The sequence below is a fragment of the Peromyscus californicus genome, unplaced genomic scaffold, assembly GCF_007827085.1.
Source record: "Peromyscus californicus insignis strain IS unplaced genomic scaffold, ASM782708v3 Scaffold_22__1_contigs__length_63687245, whole genome shotgun sequence".
NCBI lineage: Eukaryota > Metazoa > Chordata > Mammalia > Rodentia > Cricetidae > Peromyscus > Peromyscus californicus.
Window position 1 is genome coordinate 60,889,886 of NW_026294525.1, and position 21,562 is coordinate 60,911,447.

A 21,562-nucleotide genomic window follows, 5' to 3' on the forward strand; every position below is an offset into this window, starting at 1 on the left:
GTTTATGCTGTGTTCAGGGGGACGATGGGAATGTTCAGGGAGGGCAGGTAATGAGCCAGTGCCCTCCAGTCCACATTGTAACAAGGCCACTGACCCTCAGTTCCCGTCGCTGCCTCTGCAAGGAACAAGGTAGAGCCACTAGGGTATGTCAAGTTTTATTGTTCTTCAGTTTGGGGCTAGGTGAGGCTCTGAGCCTAGGTCCTGGGTCTCCCTTTCCCTTCTCAGAGCATGCTGGAGTTCGGCCTGGGCCCGACATAAGCCTCTGGCCTCCTGCCTGTGGAAGATGCAGACTGTACCCGCTCCCAGCACCAGCCCCACACTGGGTGTCCAGAGCAGTACGGCCACTTCCCTGGCCCCTCCTCCAGCCAGGACACACAGCAGCACCAGGAGGAAGAGCCCCGCGACCATCACATAGCCAGCGAAGGCAGCCCACCAGCGAGCTTGAGCCACGCCTAGCCCCAGCTCTGTCCACGCCTCCCTCAGCACACTGATCAGTGCTGACCTTTCAGGTGGTCCTAGAACAAGGCAGAAGAGCAGAGCAGGGCAAGGTCAGAATGGAGGCTGGGCTGCCCTGAAGTAGAAAGGGTAAGGGGGAAGCCGACTCACCATGGGCAGGACTGGGGTCCTCCTGAGGGGGGCTGTGCTTCACATACAAAGTGGCCATGAGGGCCTCATGATCAGAGAGGGGGGTGCCATTGTGGGGGTCACAGCCTGTAGTGGTTTTCAGAGTCTTACAGCAGATGTAGAACCCAGAAACTGCCTAGGAAGAACAAGGACAGAGACACTTATATTCTTAACTTATACTCTTATAACTTATATTCTCCCATTGAACCAGCTAATGGTTCCCATTCCCCAGCCCTCGGGGGCCCAAGACTGCACCAGCTGAACTAAGGATCAGCACGGGCTGGTGGCAGAGGAACAGAATGGAGAAAGGCATGCTGGGGGGAGAGGGGGAGCCTGACCTTGTAAAGCACATAGTCAATGCGGATGCCAAGTGGAAATGGTCCCAGGTCCTGCTGGCTGACATAGCAGTTTGTGGGTACCATGGTACAGCCGTCTTCAGAGCCCTAGGGAAACAGGTGGCTAGGACGCTGCGAGGCAGGAGGACTGAAACATGCATGGCAGGAAACAGTCAGACAGGGCCTCTCACCTTAAAGTCCTGAGTCTCAACATAGGCATCACGAAGCCCCGTCCACCCTTTCAGGAGGCAGCAGCCCAGGTCTTTGGGGTGCATGTTGAGGTCCCCACACAACAGAACCACATCTGCATTCTTGGATGTGTGGCTGGGAGAGCAGAGTGATGAGAAAAAAATTCTTACTATCTGCCCTCTCAATGAACCCAGCCACCCTCAACCCCAGTCTCCACCCCAGGCCCAGTCAGGCCCAGGCTCACACACTGGATGAACTGGGCCAGTTCCCAAGCTTGGACCACACGGTGCGCTAGGTAGATGTCCTTCTGTCGACTGTACTCAGCATGTAGCTAAAGTGGAACAGGTGAGATTACAGGTAAGATTAAGGTTGTCTAAATCAGACTTGCATCTGTCATTTGGCATGGAGTTTGGTACAGAACGGGTGACCCTTGCCATGGCTACCCTCTGATCCCATGCCTCACCCCAGGCAGCAGAGCCAGTACGGTCTCCTCTCCACCACAGCACTGGGCTGCCTGTCCCAGAGCCTAAGCCTGGCTAGCTTCACTCACATGGGTCACGTAGACGTTGAGCACCAGTCCGTTTAGATGGAGCACCAGCAGCCCCACAGCCTTCCCACAGAACCAGTCTCCATGACAGACCTGCAGGCCAAAGACAGAACCTCAGCACTGCCACCTCCTTCTGCCAAGGTCCCAGGAGGGCTGCATCCAACTTGTGTTGGCAGAGGTAGGGGGGAGACCCTTACCATGTAGGGATAGCCATTCAGAGTGTAGACATGCTGGATAATTTCCTGGATTGGGTGTCTGGAGAACACACAGAGGCCGCTGCCAATGATTCCACTGAAAGTCAAGTCTTGCTTGAGAACTAGAAAAGCGAGGAGGGGGATACCCAGCCCTCTCCCCGTCCCTTGTCTCCCAGCTCTGATCAGCAACTTTCCTCTCGCCCCAGAACAAAGCTTAAGACAGCAGCCCTTGCAGGAGGGTGAGGGGACAGCCCGAGAGGAAGAGGGTGGGGTGCAAGCCAGGACACGGGAGAGCGAAGAGCTCCCTGGTCCGAAAGCAGGCCCCAGTCATAGCTTTTCACCTTCTGAAGTAGTGTGCGTCTGGGTAGGTGAGCGAGAGTTTTTGCCTTAGGTACTGGAAGTCCTGCTCACTCCACACCTGAGGACAAAGGGTGAGGATGCTAGCCTGGACTTCATCCCAGAGAGAAGATTCCCCCTGCGAACCCTGCCGCCCTCCCCCCAGCCTAGCCTGCCCACAACCTCACCTCCTGGAGTAGCGCCAGGTCGAAGCTTTCCAAGTTCAGAAAATCTCCCAAGCGCTTCATGCGGTCAGTCCTGTGTTTGCTCAGGTAAGGGATGTCCCTAAAAAGAGAAGAGCCAAGGGGCTGGAGCGATGGCTCAGCGGCTGAGAGCACTGATTGCTCTTCCAGAGGACCTGGATTCAATTCCCAGCACCAACGTGACAGCTCACAACTGTCTGTAACTCCAGTTCCAGCGGGTCTGGCAACTTCACACAGACACACATGCAGGCAAAACACCAATGCACATAAAATAAAAATAAATAAATTCTCTTTAAAAGAGAGAGAGAAGAGCCAGGCTCCGGGAGATGACTGACGCCACCACCCGAGCTCTGGGTGATGTGGACTTTGGTGACTGCCGCCACCACCCGAGCTCTGGGCTCTGGACGGTGTGGACTTTGGCGGTTCGGGAAAGACAGGGTCGTGGTTCGGCTGAAGAAGGCCTGTTTCCTTCCTAGGCATGTGCGGGTGGGGACAGGAAGGTGGCCCCGAGGCCACAGCCCTCGCCTGGGCGCACTTACCAGCAGTTGAGGTTGAAAACCCTCAGCCGTACAGAGAAGGTGGGTTTCATGGCTGGGATGCTTCGGGGGCACCGCCGGCGGCGAGGCTGACGGAGCGCACAGGTGTCCGGCCCGGTCCCGCGCTGCACAGTCCCACGAACGCGAGCCGGGGACGGGGCGGGGGCAGGGGGCGCGACTCCCGCGTAACCGGGACAACAGGCCTTCCGCCAACCCGGAAAGGAGGTCAGCTGCAAATCCCGGGCGGGCTGCGCGAGACCGCCGGCAGTCCCGAGAGGGGTCCCGGGTGGACCGCTCGCTCCAGGTTCTTGGGTCCCTCGGCGGGTTCCGGGCACCGCGGCCTACGGGTGCCTCGCTTGGCCCGGGCCCGGCTTCACCAGCAACAGGCTCCAAGTTGATGCGAGGCCCCGCCCCCGCCCGCCGCCCCGGCCCCGCCCCTTGCGGGCGTTGGGGGCGGAGCCACGCGGTTGCCGTGGCGACCGGCAGTGTTTGTGCTCGGGGCTGTCGGCTGACGCTGCCATGGCCACTCCGAAGCCGCAGCCCTGCCGGCCGAAGCCCCTGGCTTGCCCCACGAAGTCGCCGCCGGAGCCGCCGCTGCGGGTGAAGGTGGTGGGGCTCTTCAAAAGCTCCAGCTTTCAGGTGTCGAAGACCATCGCTGAGGTAACCCCTCCCCTCAGGCTCTACGCGCGCGCGCGCGAGCGGCAGCCCCCTGCCTCGGTCCCGCCAGCGCTGGCGGGGTCCACGTTCTACCTTCGGGCTGGGTGGGTGTGTAGAGGACAAACGCAGGTCGCCCGGGAAGGGCGACTCGGAAAGAGACAAGCCAGCGCTCAGAACCGTACGAGGGGGAAATGGTAATTTCCACGCACCTATGCATCGAGAAGCTAGTCCACGTGCAGTTTTGTTTGAATTACGGATTTACAAAATTCAAGCTTACGGAAAAATACTACCGCATAACCAGCTGATTTAAAAAAAAAAAAAAAACAACTCCTTTGTGATTTTTGGTAATTTCATTCTAGAAGGTTCTTTATAATTTGTGCAGGTGTTTCTGCAGTCTAACAGAACCCGATGCTTCTGGGATTCTTAAGATGGCCCAGAAGTGCTTTGAAGAATCCATCTATGTCTTTGTAAACATGCAGAATGATATAAAACACTTGAAGAAAAACAAATCTAGCCAGGTCAGTCATGCTGCGGCACACCTGCAACCTGAAAGCTGGAGGAACGTGGGAGTTCAATGGTGAAACACGCACAGCTCAGCCCCCGCGACCTACTGATCGTGCTTGTTTTTCCAGACTGCCCAGTTGGTTGCAAGGGCAGCCAAGTAGAATTCACCTTCAGAACCCCCTGTCTCTTGCTTGCTCCACCATCCACAGAGTCATGGGCTGTTTTGTGTGTGCAGGAGGCGAAAGGTTTCTTGGTTCTGTTTGTTTCATTTTTATTGTTGTTTTGAACCATGGTTTTTATGACTAAAGAGGTATTTCAGAGTTTGAGGGATATTTTTCTTTCTTTCTTAGTTGCTTCTCTTAAGGCATGTTGTATTTCCTGTTGCTGAACCACACTGAAGCAGCCGTCCTCTCTTACATCAGGACAGACCCTAACAGGGCCATTTGTTTTTTTGTGTCCCCCTCCCCCAACCAGGGGCCAGTTTGCTAAGACCTCTGCCCTGTATTACTCCACCATCCTACGTTGACTCGTTGACTCGTGTGGCTTTAATCAGACCCTCAGGAAGTACCTCCAGTCTGGTGGTCAGCCAATCAGGGTCCTGCCCAGCCACAACCAGGAACTGTTCTTGCTGTTTTCAGTCAAACAGACCCTGACACAGCAACCACAGTTGCTGACCAGATGTCATGAGCCAGCCATAAAATGATTGCTGTACCAGTCCCTTCAAAGTACACTTGACCACAGCTGGAATTCCCCTAACCCTGCTTAAAAGGAGCCTTCGAGCTTCTCTTGGGGGTCGCCATTTCCCGCTTTGTCAGATGGTTTGACCCCAGCGTGCTGGAAATTTTTTATTAAACGCTCTTGTTGATTGCACATGTGACTGGTGGTCTTTTATGGACCTTCCCATGGACCCTAACAACTGCAGTGGAGGTATTTGCGTTGTTTTTTTCTTCCTGTGAAGTCCAAGTAGTAGGTATTCTGGGACGCAGTCTCAAACTTAACCTTGTGAAAGCAGTGTGCCGAGGCATGGTAACAGGCCTATAATCGTGGCACTCAAGAGGCCAAGACAGGAAGACAGTGAGTTGAAGGTCAGCCTGGGCTACATAGCAATACCTTGTCTCCACAACAAAGCAAAGCATCAGCCACAGGATGTAAGTAGTCAGTAGTGTTCCAGTAAAACTTTATTGTAGATGCTATGTTGGACTTATATATAATTTTGATGTAACATAAAATACAATTCATCTTTTGATTGTTTTCAGTCATTAAAAAGATGTGAAAATTATTCTTGGCTTGTCAGTTCTTTCAAAACTGTATAGGAGTCAACATCTGCTATAGAGAATACTAACTCAAGAAAATGTCTTGCCAGGCGGTGGTGGTGCACGCCTTTAATCCCAGCACTCGGGAGGCAGAGCCAGGTGAATCTCTGTGAGTTCGAGGCCAGCCTGGTCTACAGAGCGAGATCCAGGACAGGCACCAAAACTACACAGAGAAACCCTGTTTCAAAAAACCAAAAAAAGAAAAAAAAGAAAATGTCTTAATATTCTGATAATGTAATTTTTTCTTAAGTTTTTTCCTCTTGGGACTATATTCAAATATGAAAATGTATCAATGTAAATTCAGTTAGTTCTAGCATAATTAAGGATATTTGATTATACTCCTAGTGTATTTGTGAGTAATCCCAGATGCCCAATTCATAAACAGATTTAGACTTATAAAAGGTAAGGATAAATATTAGCATATATTTTAATTTGGATGTAGTCCATTCTACAACGAATGCTGTATTATGAGCAAGCATAATGGGACTTGCTTTGAAAACTACTGATTTTATTATTATTCTAGATAGTTCTTCTCTTAAAAACAGTGATTATGCTGTGGGTTGTCTAAAACAGAACACAGACTGTAGAACTAAGAAATGGTTCTGTTGTTTGGATACCACAGTCTAAGAAGGCAAATGACCAGGTTGCTGCTGCCATGTGGCACCATCCCAGAGTATGATACACTCTCACCCAGGCTTTCTCCCTCTTGAAATGGTCATGCCTGGTAGAGCATGCCAGGCCTGTACCTTTTTTAGACTACAACAGGGCCTCCAAGCATCATCCTTAGCAGGTTCGCTTCCCAGCACCCATCTACCAGCTTACAACCACTTATAACTCCAGCTCCAGGAAAGCCACGGCCTCTTCTAGTCTCCATGAACATTAACCACCTCCTTACCCAACCCCAATACACACATACACATAATATTTTTAAAGTCTTTTTTAAGAGTAATTTTCTCTGATTCACACACATGTAAAACGTTTGGCTAAAGCACACTCAATACTAAAACTTATTTAGAGGCTGAAATTTGACATTTGCTGCTGCTTCTCTTGAATGGCATAACCACAATAGTGTTCTTTTGGCCATTCTCCTTCATCAGTAAATTAAGAGAATAATATTTGTATTTTTGTTTTTGCTACAAATCAAGTACCTGTAGATCTATTGATATTTAGCAGTTTAATTTAGGGGAAAAAATAGTTCTAAAAGAACAGAACAGATCCCGAAACCATTGGTATAAACTCATTTACTGAGTTATGTGTCGATGGCCCACTGTTTACCAGATGTGGTAGCAATATAGGAAGATAGACATGCCCTTGCCCTCTAGATCTTGTTCCTAAAGGTAAGAGACAAACCAGTCAGGTGGAATGACTTGGCGGGGCCTCTGAGAACAGGCCAGGGCATGTCAGACAGGCAGTGTGGCCTGTGTGTGCTGTGTGAAACTGCCAGAAGAGCCCATACAAATCTGGAGAAATGAGTTTGACTTTAAAAAGAGAATTTAGGGCTGGAGAGATGGCTTAGAGGTTAAGAGCACTGACTGCTCTTCCGGAGGTCCTGAGTTCAATTCCCAGCACCCACATGGTGGCTCACAACCATCTGTAATGAGATCTGGCACCCCATTCTGTATACATAATAAATAAATAAATCTTTAAAAAAAAAAAAAAAAAAAAGAGAATTTAGGGGCTGAGGTGATGGCAGGGAGTAGAGTACTTGCTGTGTAAGCACAAAGACCTGAGTTCAGAGTCCTGGTACTCATGTGAAAGCCAAGCTCAGCAGACTGCTCTAGTCACCCGAAGCCTGATAAGGAGAGGCCAGCAGCTCTCAGGAGCACTCTAGCCAGCCAGGATAGCTGAAACAGCCCTAAGTTCAACGAAAGACCTGTCTCAGCAAATAAGCTGGAGCAGAGAAAAAGAAGACCTCTGGTCCCCACATGTGCATGCACAGCTATGTGCCCTGCCTGGTACCCACATGTGTATGCACAGCTATGTGCCCTGCCTGGTCCCCACATGTGCATGCACAGCTATGTGCTCTACCTGGTACCCACATGTGCATGCACAGCTATGTGCCCTGCCTGGTCCCCACATGTGCATGCACAGCTATGTGCCCTACCTGGTACCCACATGTGCATGCACAGCTATGTGCCCTACCTGGTACCCACATGTGCATGCACAGCTATGTGCCCTACCTGGTACCCACATGTGCATGCACAGCTATGTGCCGTGCCTGGTCCCCAGACATGCATGTATGGCTAGTGTGCCCTGCCCCCACCAAATAAACGATTAAATACATAATTGAGAACTTAAACTATTCTATCTTGTAACCTAGACTCTGAAAAATAATTACCCATCCAGATTTGAAGATCCTGTGATAATTCCTCTTCAAGAATTTGCCTGGGATCAGTATCTAGAGGAGAAAAAGAGGGTAAGGGATATGTCAGCATGGGGGATATTGACAAGTCCACTTCTCTGTGAATTATTTGTGCAGTTTGGGAAAATGACAAACTCCAGCTATAATTATTTCTCTTAATTATGAACTTACCCTAAATTATTTCAATCTTTCTAGACATCCTTCCTAAGCAGTAAAGTATTTGCAGAATATTCTTGTAGGTGGCTTTTGAGAGAGATGAAGGTTTTTTTTTAACTATTTATTTTATGTACATTGGTGTTTTAGTACCCTAGGACTGGAGTTACAGACAGTTGTGAGCTGCCATGTGGGTGCTGGGAATTGAACCCGGGTCCTTTGGAAGAGCAGTAAGTACTCTTAACCTCTGAGCCATCTCTCCGGCCCCAAGGGATGAGTTTTAAATTGTCAGAGATGCTAGCTAGCCCTGATGGCCACCCTTCCTGTGATACTCTGGCACTCAGTTTAGGTAGCCTGGCACTTAATCTGGAAAGTGTGGGTATGAATCTCACAGAGACAACTGGGTTGTGTGGGCCTGTCGGCTGAGGACCTCTCCTGGCAGTGACTACCCTCCTATGAGCAGCTTGTCCGACTTGGACCTTTGTTCTCCACATTCCTTCTCTAACAGTACTCTTGGAGAACCCAGGCCTGCCTGGAGGATGGCAGATGGCTTACCTCTTGGTAGTGTCACCTGGAACATCCTGACTCAGCCACATGTCATATGAGGAAGTCATAGCGAACACTTATATATGGTGCTTAAGAAATGGAGGACACCATTCTAGCATAGGTGGGTAGGAAGGGCGACATTCAGTGCCTTCTACAGTTAGGAGGAACCAGTGGTCCTGGTTTGCTTGGGATACAGGTATTTCAATGTTAAACTAAAGCAATTTAAAGGAAAGTGGGATAGTTGACCAACCCTAACATAAGACAATTTTTCAATTATTAATTTTTGACTAATTAATGACATCTATGTGCATGGGTGTTTTGTCTGCATGTATGTCCATGCATGACCTGCATGTCTATGCCCATGAAGGCCAAAAGAGGGCATTGGATCTTGGCCTGGAGTTAAGAGACAGTTGTGAGCCACCATGTAGGTGCTAAAGAATCGAACCCAGGTCCTCTGGGAGAGCAACTATCTCTCTAGCCCCCACATAAAATAATTTTTGCAAGTTTTATAGTCAGATTTATATCGCTGACTAGCCTAACATCCTCTGCCTACTATGGCCTGTGGTTTGCATTCATGCAGCTGTGCACATCCCCACCATCCTCCCACACACCCCACCTCCCTCCCTCCCCAGCCCGGGCTACCTGAGGATTGCCTTACACTCCCCTGCATGCCTCGGCCCTCTGTTCTGAACGAGGCTCGCTAGTTCGTCTTGTTGCTTTATTTGGTCTCTTTCCTCTCTTCTCTCTCTCACCCTCATGCCCACACTTGTCACCTTAACTTTTAGTGTACGCCATGTCTTTGTGAGGTGTACGGCCTCCTAGCACATGCCGTCCCAGTGAGTCAGTTCACTAGGTTTAGCTGCCTTGTGCTTCCACAGAATGTAAGGCTTCCCTAAGAGCACATGGGGAGGCCTGTCTCTCCACTCCAAAAAATAATAATAATAAAAAAAGGACAGCATCATTAGTAGTTAGTGACAGAAAGCTCTAGAAAACATCAGAGCCAGGCTCCTACGTTGAGGCAAGCCAGGAAGTCTCCCCATGTGCATCAAGAGATAAAATGTTTATATCTTACATGTCTTCTATGGCAGTCCCCCACCTCACCGAACAAAATGTCCACAGTTACATTTTCCCCTCTTACTATAGGTTTGGGTCTTGCAAAATACAACACCAGTAATTCTAACCACTCCGTCAATCTAAACGCTTCAGAGACTGCTTAGCCTTTTTCAGGGATTCGCCACTGAGCACGAACAAGTTTGCTCTCTAGAATGAAAAGCTGGAAGCAGGTTTTGAGGAAGGCCCAGAAGGCAAGTCGGAGGACATCAAAGCTCCTCAGAGGACAAGTCGTTGCCCAGACTAGCACTTCTCCAGGGTAGTCTTGAGACCCGCAGACTGATGGGAGCAGGAGGGACCGACGGGCACTTTATGTCCTGTATTGAAAGGGCACGTTCTTATTTCGTGTTACAGGGAGGAATCTGTATGCACACAGCTCAGCGTGTACACACTGCCACCTGCTTGTCAGTGAACTCATCCTAGATGGTGTCCAGAGAGCCCCCAAATCTCCCAAATGGAAAGTGACAATAAATAACGAGGGAACAGTGGGGGGGATAAAGAGAGGCACCAGTACCGTAAATCTCAGAGTCAGGGCTGACCAGAGGAGCAAGCCTGAACTTGGGATGGCAGCCTTTGCTCTTTGTAAGACGTGCTTAACTGAAGACAAGGGAAGGCAGACATGAGGGGCTGATCCTGTCTCCCAGGTAGTTAGTTATCTGAGTAAAGCACAGCTTAAAGATTCAGTTCTTGTCCCCTGCTCAGTGGGGCTTGTGGTGACAGGCAGCACAAACTCCAATATTCTGGTTACAGAACCAGCATCTCCCTGCATACCACTAGACATGCAGCTTCTCCCTCAGGTCCCATCGGCCAGCCAGACAATCCTATGGACCCACAAATCGGATTCTACTAAAACTTGCAAATGGCTGCACCAGGTCACTAAGGGTTTGCCAGGGCTGGCACTAGAAGATATATTCTCAGGGGCTGGTGTTGCTCAGGCCACACTGGGGATCTAGGAAGTTGGTGGCAGCATGGCATGGAGGAAAACACTAATACACTTCATCATAAGTGGCTTAGGTTTAACAGTGTTGGGGAAGGTGAATTTTCTTCTTTGTCCCTGATTATAAAAACTCCTGTTGACCCTCAGGAGACAGTTCCTAAAGATAGTCCTTTCTATCCAGAATAATCACCGTCTCATGCCTGGGTCCCATGCCTTTCATTGCACACATGTATACACACACACACACACACACACACACACACACACACACACACCCCTCAGTTCTTGCATTGAAAACCGTATCTTACTCAGATCCTCTTCCAAGAACGCACAGTAAATAAAGTGTGTCTCATAAATGGCGACAGGGACTGCATTGGATTCACAAATTAATGGAACAAGTGTACTATGTAGATATTATTATTACCAAATTTCATCTATCTATGATTGTAATAGTTTAAAGATTGCTTTCTAGGTTGTTCTCTGTCCTTCATTATGTTAAGAGTCTCAAAAATGTTAAATTCTTTTTGACTGCAGAATTCTGAAAGGTGGTTTTTAAAAAACATATTTTAAAAGAGTTAATCCCGTAGTTGGCAAATCAGGCTGTAGAGTTAATCTCAAGCTCTTGTTTGTGGTTTTAGAAGTTGTTTTTTCTTTCTGTCATTACCCCCACCCCCATTTCCCTGTAGGAACTGAAGGGTGACACCTGGGTATATTCCTCCTATGTGATGTGCTTCGTCAATGATCAGTTCCTGGGCAATGCATTTGACCTGAAGAAGTGGGCCCAGAAGGTGTGGGACGTGGTTGATGTCCGACCCTCCGCACTGTATGAGGCACTCACTCTGAATTATGCCACCAAGTTCTTGAAAGACACCAAGGCAAGTTACACAGAGTTTTAACAGAATTTTTCATCATTTGTATTAATTCAGCATTAACTGCTGGTGTGCTCTCAAAGGAGATACACCAAGAGATTAAGATGTACACCCCTAGTGACCTTATTTTTTTTTTTTTTTTGGTTTTTCGAGACAGGGTTTCTCTGTGTAGCTTTGCGCCTTTCCAGGAACTCACTTGGTAGTCCAGGCTGGCCTCGAACTCACAGAGATCCGCCTGGCTCTGCCTCTCGAGTGCTGGGATTAAAGGCGTGCGCCACCACCGCCCGGCTCCTAGTGACCTTATTAAGACCAGTTGCAAAGGATTCAAGTTCAGGGTTTGCAATGTGTAAAGCAGATGTTTGTCACAGCAGACTGTTTCTCCTCCCCTCTCAAGGTGTATATGATGAATTACTCCTATTAGAGCGTAAACACCCTTGGATATGCACCTATAGTCTTAGCTTCCCAGGAGACTGAGGCAGGAAGATTGTTTGTACCCATTATTCTAAGGCCGATCTGGACAGTATAGCCAGACCCCGTCTCACAGCAGAGCGGGAACTGGTGACTGTTATTGATGGGGAGGGCCTGTGGACCACAGGATGCTTGTCTAGTCGTTTCTCGCCTCCCCTGTTATGTGGTACCTTGGGCCATCGGGCTGTAGAGTAAATAAGGGCTTTACCTGCTGAGCCATCTCACTGGCCCTGTGTGTGCCACACGTATGCAGACACTCAGAGGCTAAAAGAGGGTGTTCGGTTCCCCTGGAGCTGAAGTTAAAGGCATTTGGGAGCCCCTTGATGTGGGTGCTGGGAACTGAACTTGTTTCCTCTGGAAGAGCATCAAGTGTGGTTATCATCTGAACCAACTCTCCAGCCCTGGCCCTGAAATACTTCAATTAATAGTTCTAACACCTAAGTGAGAGCTACTGTATTGAGATTAAAAGTCTGAAAAGAATTAACTAAGATTGACCATCAGCCCCTGAGTAATTTGATCTACAGAATGAGGACTGTCATAGGGTTTCTATTGCTGTGAAGAGACACCATGACTATGGCAATTCTTAAAAAGGAAAACATTTAATTGGGGCTGGCTTACAGTTTCAGAGGTTTAGTCCATTATCATCATGGCAGGACATGGCAGCGTGCAGGCAGACATGGTACTGGAGAAGGAGCTGAGAGTTCTACATCTTGATCCACAGGCAACAGGAAGTGAACTTTGTTCTACAGTCCAGGCCTACCTGTCCAGGATGGCATTGCCATATTAGGCTGGGCCTCCGCCATCAATTAGCAATAAAGAAAATTAGATCCAAGCCGGGCGGTGGTGGCGCATGCCTTTAATCCTGGCACTCGGGAGGCAGAGGCAGGTAGCCTCTGAGTTCAAGGCCAGCCTGGTCTACAGAGTGAGTTCCAGGACAGCCAGGGCTGCACAGAATGACTCAGTGCTAGGACTTGAGCTGTGCAGAGGCAAAGACTTTGTCTGGTGACCCTATTTAACTATTGCTTTGAACAGGAACTCAGAAGCATGGGGGGTACCCACTGAGTGTTTGGTTGAGTAAACAATGCATTTTTAAAATGCTGAAAACTCTGAGGTATAGAGAATTTATTGTTCACGATTAATTCCCAAAGGGACAGGAGTCCCGGCGGCACGTGGTGGTCCCCAGGAGTGTCAGTGGCCACAAGGAAGGCAGGAAATGTAATCATTAGGCTGAGAAATTGAGACTGAAAATGAGTCTAGGTGTCAGTGGTCTGAAGTTACTGTGACTAACTTAAGAAACAAAGATAGATACAGCAGTGGTGCTGACTCCCCGAGGTCACAGGAAAGCCGGGGAAATGGCTTTGAAACCAGGTAGGTGAAAGGAAGAACAGCGTGGGTGGGTCTGCAGGTGCAGCGGAACAAGCCACGGCTCCGACATCCAGAGTCAGAAAGAGCTTTATGAGAAAGAAACCAGGCCTGGAGAGGCAGAAAGATGCCGGGAGCAGAGAGGAAACAGAAAAGAGAGAGAGGGCGGGGGTCCGTGGGCGGCTTTTTAAGGCAGAGATTGCGTGACCACGAGGCGGTATGCAGTCGCCCGCCCCGCCACCCCATGATGTAAGACGTTAGACCCGGAAGAGTGAGAGCAGGATCCTAACAGTAGGAACAAGGGAGGCCACCTACTAGGGAAATGACCAGAGCCATGCCAGAGGAGTATGGGCCAGCGTGCCACCCCAGGTTCATCAACCACTCGCCCCAGGTTCATGCTGGCCCCATCATCAAGGAGCGTGGCTTCCCAACGTTTTTCGTATCTTTATAATACTTCCTGAGGCCCAGGGCTCCAGGAACACTTACTTGTCCAGCAAATCTAGGCCACATGTCCACAACCCGACAGTCGCAGAGTGGGAGGAGGGAGAATCTGGCCCTGCATGTTCTGGCAATGCTTGTGAAACCCAGTGGGATGTTGCCCAGATAGGAAGGATGGTGAGGTGTTAAGTAGGATGGGGAAATCCAGGAGGTCATAAAGAAAACTGAGGCCGGATGCTGATTTACTATCTGTTCTGAAGCGGGAGATTTTGTCCAGAAGGAAAACAGTCCAGCAGGGCTTTTCATAGACTAGGACATAACCCTCTTTGCTTTGGGGTGTGTTGGTTGGAGCTGTGCCAAAGCAAGCTGGTGTCGGGGTAGGTGTTTGGAAAGGGCTGTGGTGAAATATGCTAGAAATAATGAAAGTGTGAATTAACGCTAAAAATAATGAAAGCGTGAATTAACGGCTGCGGCTGAGAATGGAGGACCTAGTTTCCTGGGAAAAGACTAAGTGTTTTCACGGAGGGTGGATTCTCCTGTTTATTTCTGGGTTGGAATGTCCTGCCCGGCAAGTCTGTTTGTGTGTTTGGCTCCTGGGGACTGGATGTTACTTTGTATAGCATTCATTTGTCTCTGTCATGAGCATTTTCAGAATTATCTTTGTTTTTTTCCTTTTGGTTGTTATTTTTAAGGTAGGGACTATAAGTAGCCCAGGCTAGCTGCAAACTAGGGATCTCACTGCCTCTCTAGAGCTGAGATTAGTGAGATTAGAAGTGTGTTCTGCCATGCTCATCTAGAGTTGTCTGCTCCTGACAGCCCTATAAAGATAATCAGTTGAGGCACAGGGAGGTTAATTATGCCTGATAGACTTTGAATTCATTTCCCAGGCAGCCACAATTTCTGACATTGCCTCTTGTCCCTGGGAAGCATGTGAGGTGTGTTATATTCTGCCTCCCGTTCTTTAGTATAGCATTCTCTGATAGTTTAGAACTTGGAGTACAGAAGCTAAGAGGCACAAACCAATTAATTCTAATTAGCGAGCACATGACAGTCCTGTAAGCCTGTAAGCCCAGCTCTCAGGAGGCTGAGATAGAAAGATTTCCACGAGTTCAAGGTCAGCCTGGGCTATGGCTATGTAATGAGTTCCAGACCAGCCTGGGCTGGACAGTGAGACACTCTGAAAAAACAACAGAAAATCTTAGTCATACTTAGTATGCTTGTAATAGTTCCTTGCTAGATGCCAGACAGCACGAATTTCAGTCTTTTAACAAAACAACGTAAAAAGATTAGAGTGACATGAAACAATACGATGTATTTCGAGAAATATCATGCGTTTCCCAGATTTTCTGAGGAAGAAGGGAGGGCAGTTACATGCTGCATTAAGTTGGTATTCTGTATGTGGCAGAGCTGTCCAGGGTCTGAAACACCATTAGATGTACAGTGCTCCCGGAGAGCTAAGTGGGGAAAGACTAGCGTGTTCATTTTGGATGCCTTTCTGTTTTGTTTTGGTTTTGAAACAAGGTCTTAGTAGCCTGCCTAGGCTGACCTTGGACTCAGAGCAGTCCTCCTGCCTTAGCGTCACAAGTGTTGGGATTACAGACAGGAACCACGGTGCCCAACTTAGGACGCCCTTTTACGTGGCTACACAAAGCCTCCCTCAGAACCAGTCATCTCTACCGTGAGGTACACCACGTGACAGCACGTGAGGACTGTTGAACAGGAGAGCGTGCACTAAAGGGACTGGGAGGCACCCCCTTTCTCTTCCAGGCCCTTGGTGCCAAAGCGCTAGTGGGAACAGTGGTCATATTTTCCCAGTCAGAAGGGGTGTGGCTTGGCTCCATGTGGCCGCCAAAGTCTCTGAAATCCAGGACACACAGTCGCCAGCTCCACGACACTCACTTGGCTCTTTTCCCAAACCTACTCAGCAAAGAAGCGTAGTGAAGAATCCCTAGTCTGTTTCTGTCCCCAGGTGACTGCCCCTTGCTCCTGTCCACACGGAGCCCTGGCATCTGCGTATTTCTAGGTCATGTGCTCCCAGGCCTGCGTGATAAGTTAACATTGTTCAAAGCTTCAACACTGAGAGGTTTTTAAATGATTGTGTAATATACATTATCAAGACTTGGTCAAATAAATTTAAAGATCCCTTTAGGTCATTGCATTTACGGTTGTTATCTGTGAGTATTATGGTTCAGATTGTACTTGCTGTTATCTGTTCATGTTGTGGTTAAAATCTTATCACTGAAAAGAATGCTTTATTGTTTTTAATATTTCCAAAGCTTACAAAACACTGACCTGTGTTATTTTTTTTCTCAATAATTTTAATAGCATGACTTTGTGTACTTGGACATTTGTATTGATCTTTCTCCAATTGGAAGACTGATTTTTGAGGTAAGAGAATTTTGCTGTTTTTTTTTTCAAATAAGTTTTGAGGAGTCTGTAATTGATAAAATATTGAGTAATCATTGAAACCTTTCATCTTTATTTTGTAGCTATATTGCGATACATGTCCCAAAACATGTAAAAATTTCCAGGTCTTGTGCACAGGAATGGCAGGGTTTTCTCAGAGAGGTATAAAGCTTCATTACAAAGATTCGATTTTTCATCGAGTAGTCCAGAATGGTTGGGTACAAGGAGGAGGTAAGCTGCAAACTTTAAATATGACATCTAAGCAGAGTGCCCTAGTGTTTATTCATTTACCTTTATAAAATTGGTAAAGAATTAGGCCTGACCTCCAAATCACAGGGATCTGTCTGTCTCTACCCACTGAGTTCTGGCATAAAGGTGTGCCCTACCATACCAGGCCTTGGATGTTCTTTGTGTGTTGGGGGTAGGGCATGGCATATGCAGATGTGCATGAGGTCAAACCTCGGGGGTTGTTTGCTCAGGCTCTGCCAAGTACTTACTGGCCAGCAACATGTTGGATGGAGCTATGTTCAAGAGAGAGGTGCTAAGGTGAATTGCCCTTCAGGCAAGAGCTGGGGTTCTGGAGGGAAAGCCTTCAGGCCTGCTAGACAAACCAAGTGTCCATTCTTTTGTTGTTGTTATTGTTTTGTTTTTTCAAGACAGTGTCTCACTGTATCTGGCTGTCCTGGAACTTACTGTGTAGACCAGGCTGGCCTTGAACTCACAGAGATCTGCCTGCTTCTACCTCCCGAGTGCTGGGATTAAAGGCGTGTGCCACCGCACCAAGCTGTTCATCTGGCTTCTTTTTGGTAGGTTCTGGAATCCAACTCAGGCACTTATGCTTGCATAGGGAGCACTTCATAGAGCCATCTCCAGCCCCAGAACTAGATATGGATAATAACAGATGTATAACTTAAAGGATGTTTTATACGGTCAAATGATTCACTAGCATATTTGTATTTTTTAATCCCCAATTTAAGTTCTAGTTCCAGGAACAATGCAAATTAAAAAGTGACATAGAGTAAGATGACATTTTTTAAAATCAAAAAGTACTTTTAAAAGTTCAAGTAAATACATAAAAATACCTAGAATCACATTTTAAGAAGCATGCTAAGGATGAGAATTTGAAAATGGAATGAGGCTGGGCCATGCCTTTAATTCCAGCACTTGGGATGCAGAGGCAGGCAGATCTCTGTGAGTTCAAGGCCAGGCTGGTCTACATAGTGAGTTCCAGCACAGCCAAGACTGTGTAGAGAGATCCTATCTCAAAAAACAATAGCAACAACAACAAAAAGAAAGAGAGGAAGGGAGGGAAGGAGGGAGGGAGGGAGGGAGGGAGAGAGGGAGGGAGGGGCTGGTAGGTGGGTAGATGGATGGATGGGTGGGTGGGTGGATGGAAGGATGGGTGGGTAGATGGGTAGATGGGTGAGTGAGTGGGTGGGTGGGTATGTGGGTAGATGGATGGGTGGATGGATAGATAAGAGAGAGAGAGAGAGATGAAATCTTATAAAGAAAAGAAGTATAATCAATCCTCAAGAGAGACTGTGTTGGTTTGGTGAACTGACTCAGCAGATAAAGGCTCTTGATGCCAAGCCTGATGGCCAGATTCCACCCCTGAGATCCACACAGTGGAAGGCTAGAAGTGTGCACTAAGGTACGCTTGCACTGAAACACACACACACACACACACAAACACACACACACACACACACACACACACACACACACACACAGGCATCCTGACTCCCCAGACTCCTCCTCCTTTCCAGTGTCCTCTCAGTCTGGCTCTCCCACCTAACCTCTACCTGTCCAGCTATTGACCAGTCAGCTTTTTTATTAACCAATGAAAGTAAGACATATTTACAGTGTACAAAGTTTGTTCCACAGCATTTCCCTCTTTTTGTTTAATTAAAAAGGTTTTAACTTTAACATAATAAAAGTATATATAACAAAAACAGTTATTAAGTAAGTATTACAGTTACAATATCCAGTCCATGTGTTTTTAGCAAATTTAGAGAAAATACTCTTGTTTATCTTATCTGTGTGAGTCTAAAGTTTTATACCTAATTTACCTTTTATCACAACTAAGGAAAACTTTAACTATGACTATCTAGTCCTCAACTCTGTCAAACACCCCAGAAGAGTAAAATGTTACTTAATGACAGTTATATCTTGCTGCCTGGACAGTCACCCAAAGTTCTTCTGTAACATTGGGGCATCCATCTGTGGCCTACAGGCCTAGAACATCTGACAGACTTTTCAGAGAAGCAGAGAATTTTGAAGGACTGTCCTGCCTTGTCTTGGCAAAGTTTGACAGCCATTTTCTTTTGTGTCCTGCTGGTCCAGTTTGGACAGTACACTATCAGCAATTGAGGTAAGGACAGTTTCTTTGCCCAAATGGCTAGCTTTTGCCAGAAAGAAAGTAAACTCCATACAGAGTTTCTCTGATGCCTATCATCTTCTGTTGAAGTAGATTGGTGCTGTCAGGAGCAGACATGTCTCACTGTCATGAAAAGCCTTAGGTTATTAAACATATTAAATGCCATATTTTATAGATTTTTAAAGTGTTTGAAGACCATCTATCTTTATATATTTGTACATGACCTTGAAAACATACCTAACATGACTATAAGTTTGACTATTATAGATGACTATTTATCTGTATTTCTTAATTATACATTACATTTTAAATGAGCTACATAAACACAATACCCCAAACAAGAGTAGAAACATACATACAGTATAACAAAATTTACTTTAAATTTGTATCACTAAACCAAAATCCATAGCAGTGTAAAATATTTTGAGATTAATAGTTGTTTTTTTTTTGCATTAAAGAAGATTCAATAATCTACCTTTTTTCCCTATCATTCCTATATCAGAGAGAGAGAGAGAGAGTGCTTAATCAAAGTAATGAAAAGTTTGAAGATAGCTGCTGCCCAGTGATGAGAGATAGAGAGAGAGACAGACAGACAGACAGACAGACACCTCAATTAATCAAAGTAATAACAGTTTGAAAAGCAGCTACCCAGTGATGGTTACTCTCAGGGACTAGGATTCAGTTGCTCTATTTTGTTTCTCAATTTCCTCAGAACAAGACTTGGGTAAGACAGGTCATAGTCTCTGTGGAAGTTTCTTTTCTGTATATCTAAGATTTCCAGACGGCAAGGTGTGCAGGTGTTGGGTCACATTTCAGACAGTGAGACAAGAATACGAAGTAAGACAAGAGTACACTCTATCTTGGGCCAGCTTTAGCCCCCCCCCCCAGGCAGCTATTCCTTGAATATCTCTATGTCAACCCTAACATCCTGTAATTAACAAATTAAAAGCTTTCAGAATTTATTAACTTAGCAGACCGCCAGCTTCCACCAACCCCAAGTCTAAGAAAGCCATCAGATAGTATCTGAGGCCTAGAGGAGAAATTACCCTATCTTTCTGTAACTGCCTCCCTGGTGTTTCCACCAATGTATTTTTTAAATGCTTAGATTTATAATTTTTTTTCTGTTACTATAACATTTCTTGAAACCACTTCCATGTGGAACATGGAACCTGGGATAGCCTAGCTCCATGTTTTCCGGGGCCATGTGCATTCAAATTTGGCTCCACAATAAAGTATCTTAACCCCTGTGAGGTGAGAACTTTATTTCTTGGCGGGGGGAGTGGGTTTTGTTTTGTTTTTTGAATCAACAATGAATAGCATGATTTAGATGCTCCATTCACTTTTCCAAATAACTTTTCTCTGTGTGCTTACTGTTGTATCAGATCCTAATTAAAAATAAAAAAAACCAAAAGCTTGCTTGCCTAGACTTAGATAAGATAGCTCAGTTATTCAGCCAATATTTATTGAACATTGCAGAGGAGGGAGTGGATCAGAGAGCTAAAGGAAGTAGCGTGTACCGATGGGGAGGCTGGGACACAGAAGGCAGACCTGTTTACCTCCACTGTGGGTGTATATAAAATAACTTGGGGAACATTGCCTAAGCCAAAGTATGCAGCTCCTATAAACACCAAAGACAAATAAATGAAAACCCTCTTATTATATCAAAAGGAATTTTGTTTCCAAAACATCATTTCCATAAGTAAGTTATTATTATGGATAATGATGCTTTCCACAGTGCAGGTTGTCAAATTCAGGGTCTTGTACATGCTGGGCAAGTGCTCTACCACTGAGCTACACTCCCAGCCAAGAGTGACTAAAGGAATGAAAATCTGAATGTGACTTTTTAAAAGGGTATCTACTTGTGTGTGTGTGTGTGTGTGTGTGTGTGTGTGTGTGTGAGTATTTGCAGGTTTGTATGCACATGTGTGGAGGCCGGAGGTCAACCTTGGGTACCATTCCTCCAGAGATGTTCACCTTGTGTGGTATTGTATTCCCCAAAATATTGTGCATGCTAATAAACTTATCTGGGGTCAGAGACAGAACAACCGCAATATTAAACATAGAGGATAGGCAGTGGTAGCACACGCCTTTAATCCTAGCATTCCAGAGGCAGAAATCCATCTGCTCAAGGATACAGCCAAGCATTGGGACTCACACCTTTAATCCCAGAAAGCAAACCTTTAATCCCAGGGAGTGATGGCAAAAACAGAAAGATATATAAGGCATGGAGACCAGAAACTAGAAGCATTTGGCTGGTTAAGCATTTGGCTGGTTAAGCTTTCAGGCTTTCTAGCAGCAGTTCAGCTGAGAGCCATTCGGATATGAGGACACAGAAGCTTCCAGTCTGAGGAAACAAGACCAGCAGAGAAGTTGGCCAGGTGAGGTTAGCTGTGGTTTGTTCTGTCTCTCTGATCTTCCAGTGTTCACCCCATTACCTGACTCAGGTTTGATTTTATTAATAAGACTCTTTAACATTCATGCTACACCTCGTTTTTTGAGATACAGTCTCTCACTGGGATTGGAGCTTGCCAGTTAGGCTAAGGTGCCTGGACAGGATCCATGGGATCATTGGCATGTGCCACCTACCAGCTTTTAATGTGGATGCTGGGGATCAAACTCAGGTCCTCATGGTTTCACAGAAAACACTCTACCATATGAACTACTCCCCACCCCCACCCCCCACCTAGAGCATCTATTTTCATTCATGTTCAAAGAGAACTTTTTCCATTTCTTCTTCTCAGTTTACTCTTTCCACTTCTCTGAAAAGCAAGGTGAAATATGGAATGTGTTAGAGTTTCCATTGCTGTGAAGAGACACCATTACCACAGAAACTCTTATAAAGGAAAGCATTTAATTGAGTGGCTTACAGTTTCAGAGGTTTAGTTTATTATCATCATGGCAGGACATGGTGCTGGAGAAGGAGCTGAGAGTGGAGAAGGAGCTACATCTTGATCAGCAGGCAACAGGAAGTGGTGTGAGACACTGGGCGTGGCTTGAGCATATATGAGACCCCAAAGCCTGCCTCCACAGGCACTTCCTCCAACAAAGCCACACCTTCTAATAGTGCCAATTACATTCAAACTACCACATGAAATA

At 46.7% G+C, this 21,562-nt stretch overlaps 2 protein-coding genes across 10 annotated transcripts in view; one reads left to right on the top strand and one right to left on the bottom strand.

Moving 5' to 3' along the window:
• Positions 1-139: 139 nt before the first annotated feature.
• Smpd2 (sphingomyelin phosphodiesterase 2) lies at positions 140-3,361 on the bottom strand. Its single transcript, XM_052751503.1, has 10 exons — positions 2,968-3,361; positions 2,414-2,510; positions 2,231-2,307; positions 1,893-1,986; positions 1,699-1,788; positions 1,397-1,479; positions 1,151-1,283; positions 963-1,067; positions 607-760; positions 140-515 (listed from the first exon to the last, which is right to left on the bottom strand). The coding sequence occupies exons 1-10, from the start codon at positions 3,015-3,017 to the stop codon at positions 166-168; spliced, it is 1,233 nt and encodes a 410-aa protein (XP_052607463.1). The 5' UTR covers positions 3,018-3,361; the 3' UTR covers positions 140-165.
• A 115-nt stretch (positions 3,362-3,476) lies between these two features.
• Ppil6 (peptidylprolyl isomerase like 6) overlaps positions 3,477-21,562 on the top strand; it is a 33,565-nt gene continuing 15,479 nt past the window's right edge. For 2 of the 9 annotated variants that reach the window (XR_008221299.1, XM_052751504.1), the window contains exons 1-5: positions 3,477-3,624; positions 7,759-7,854; positions 11,233-11,421; positions 16,009-16,071; positions 16,173-16,320. Coding sequence is in view for 8 of the 9 variants with exons in the window: in XM_052751504.1 (XP_052607464.1) it covers positions 3,484-3,624; positions 7,759-7,854; positions 11,233-11,421; positions 16,009-16,071; positions 16,173-16,320 (637 nt within the window). In the remaining variant the exon portion in view is untranslated. Of the gene's footprint in view, positions 3,625-4,003; positions 5,274-7,758; positions 7,855-8,103; positions 8,184-11,232; positions 11,422-16,008; positions 16,072-16,172; positions 16,321-21,562 lie in introns of those variants that run through there. The other 7 variants (XM_052751505.1, XM_052751508.1, XM_052751511.1 and 4 more) reach the window with 7 other exon arrangements.

Excerpts from the sequence above, each read along its gene's own strand:
- Smpd2 (XM_052751503.1), bottom strand. The coding sequence starts at position 3,017 with ATGAAACCCACCTTCTCTGTACGGCTGAGGGTTTTCAACCTCAACTGC. Across the intron at positions 2,511-2,967 it reads GTTTTCAACCTCAACTGCTG|GGACATCCCTTACCTGAGCA; the intron begins GTAAGTGCGCCC and ends TTCTCTTTTTAG. Across the intron at positions 1,068-1,150 it reads TTGAGACTCAGGACTTTAAG|GGCTCTGAAGACGGCTGTAC; the intron begins GTGAGAGGCCCT and ends CTGTTTCCCTAG.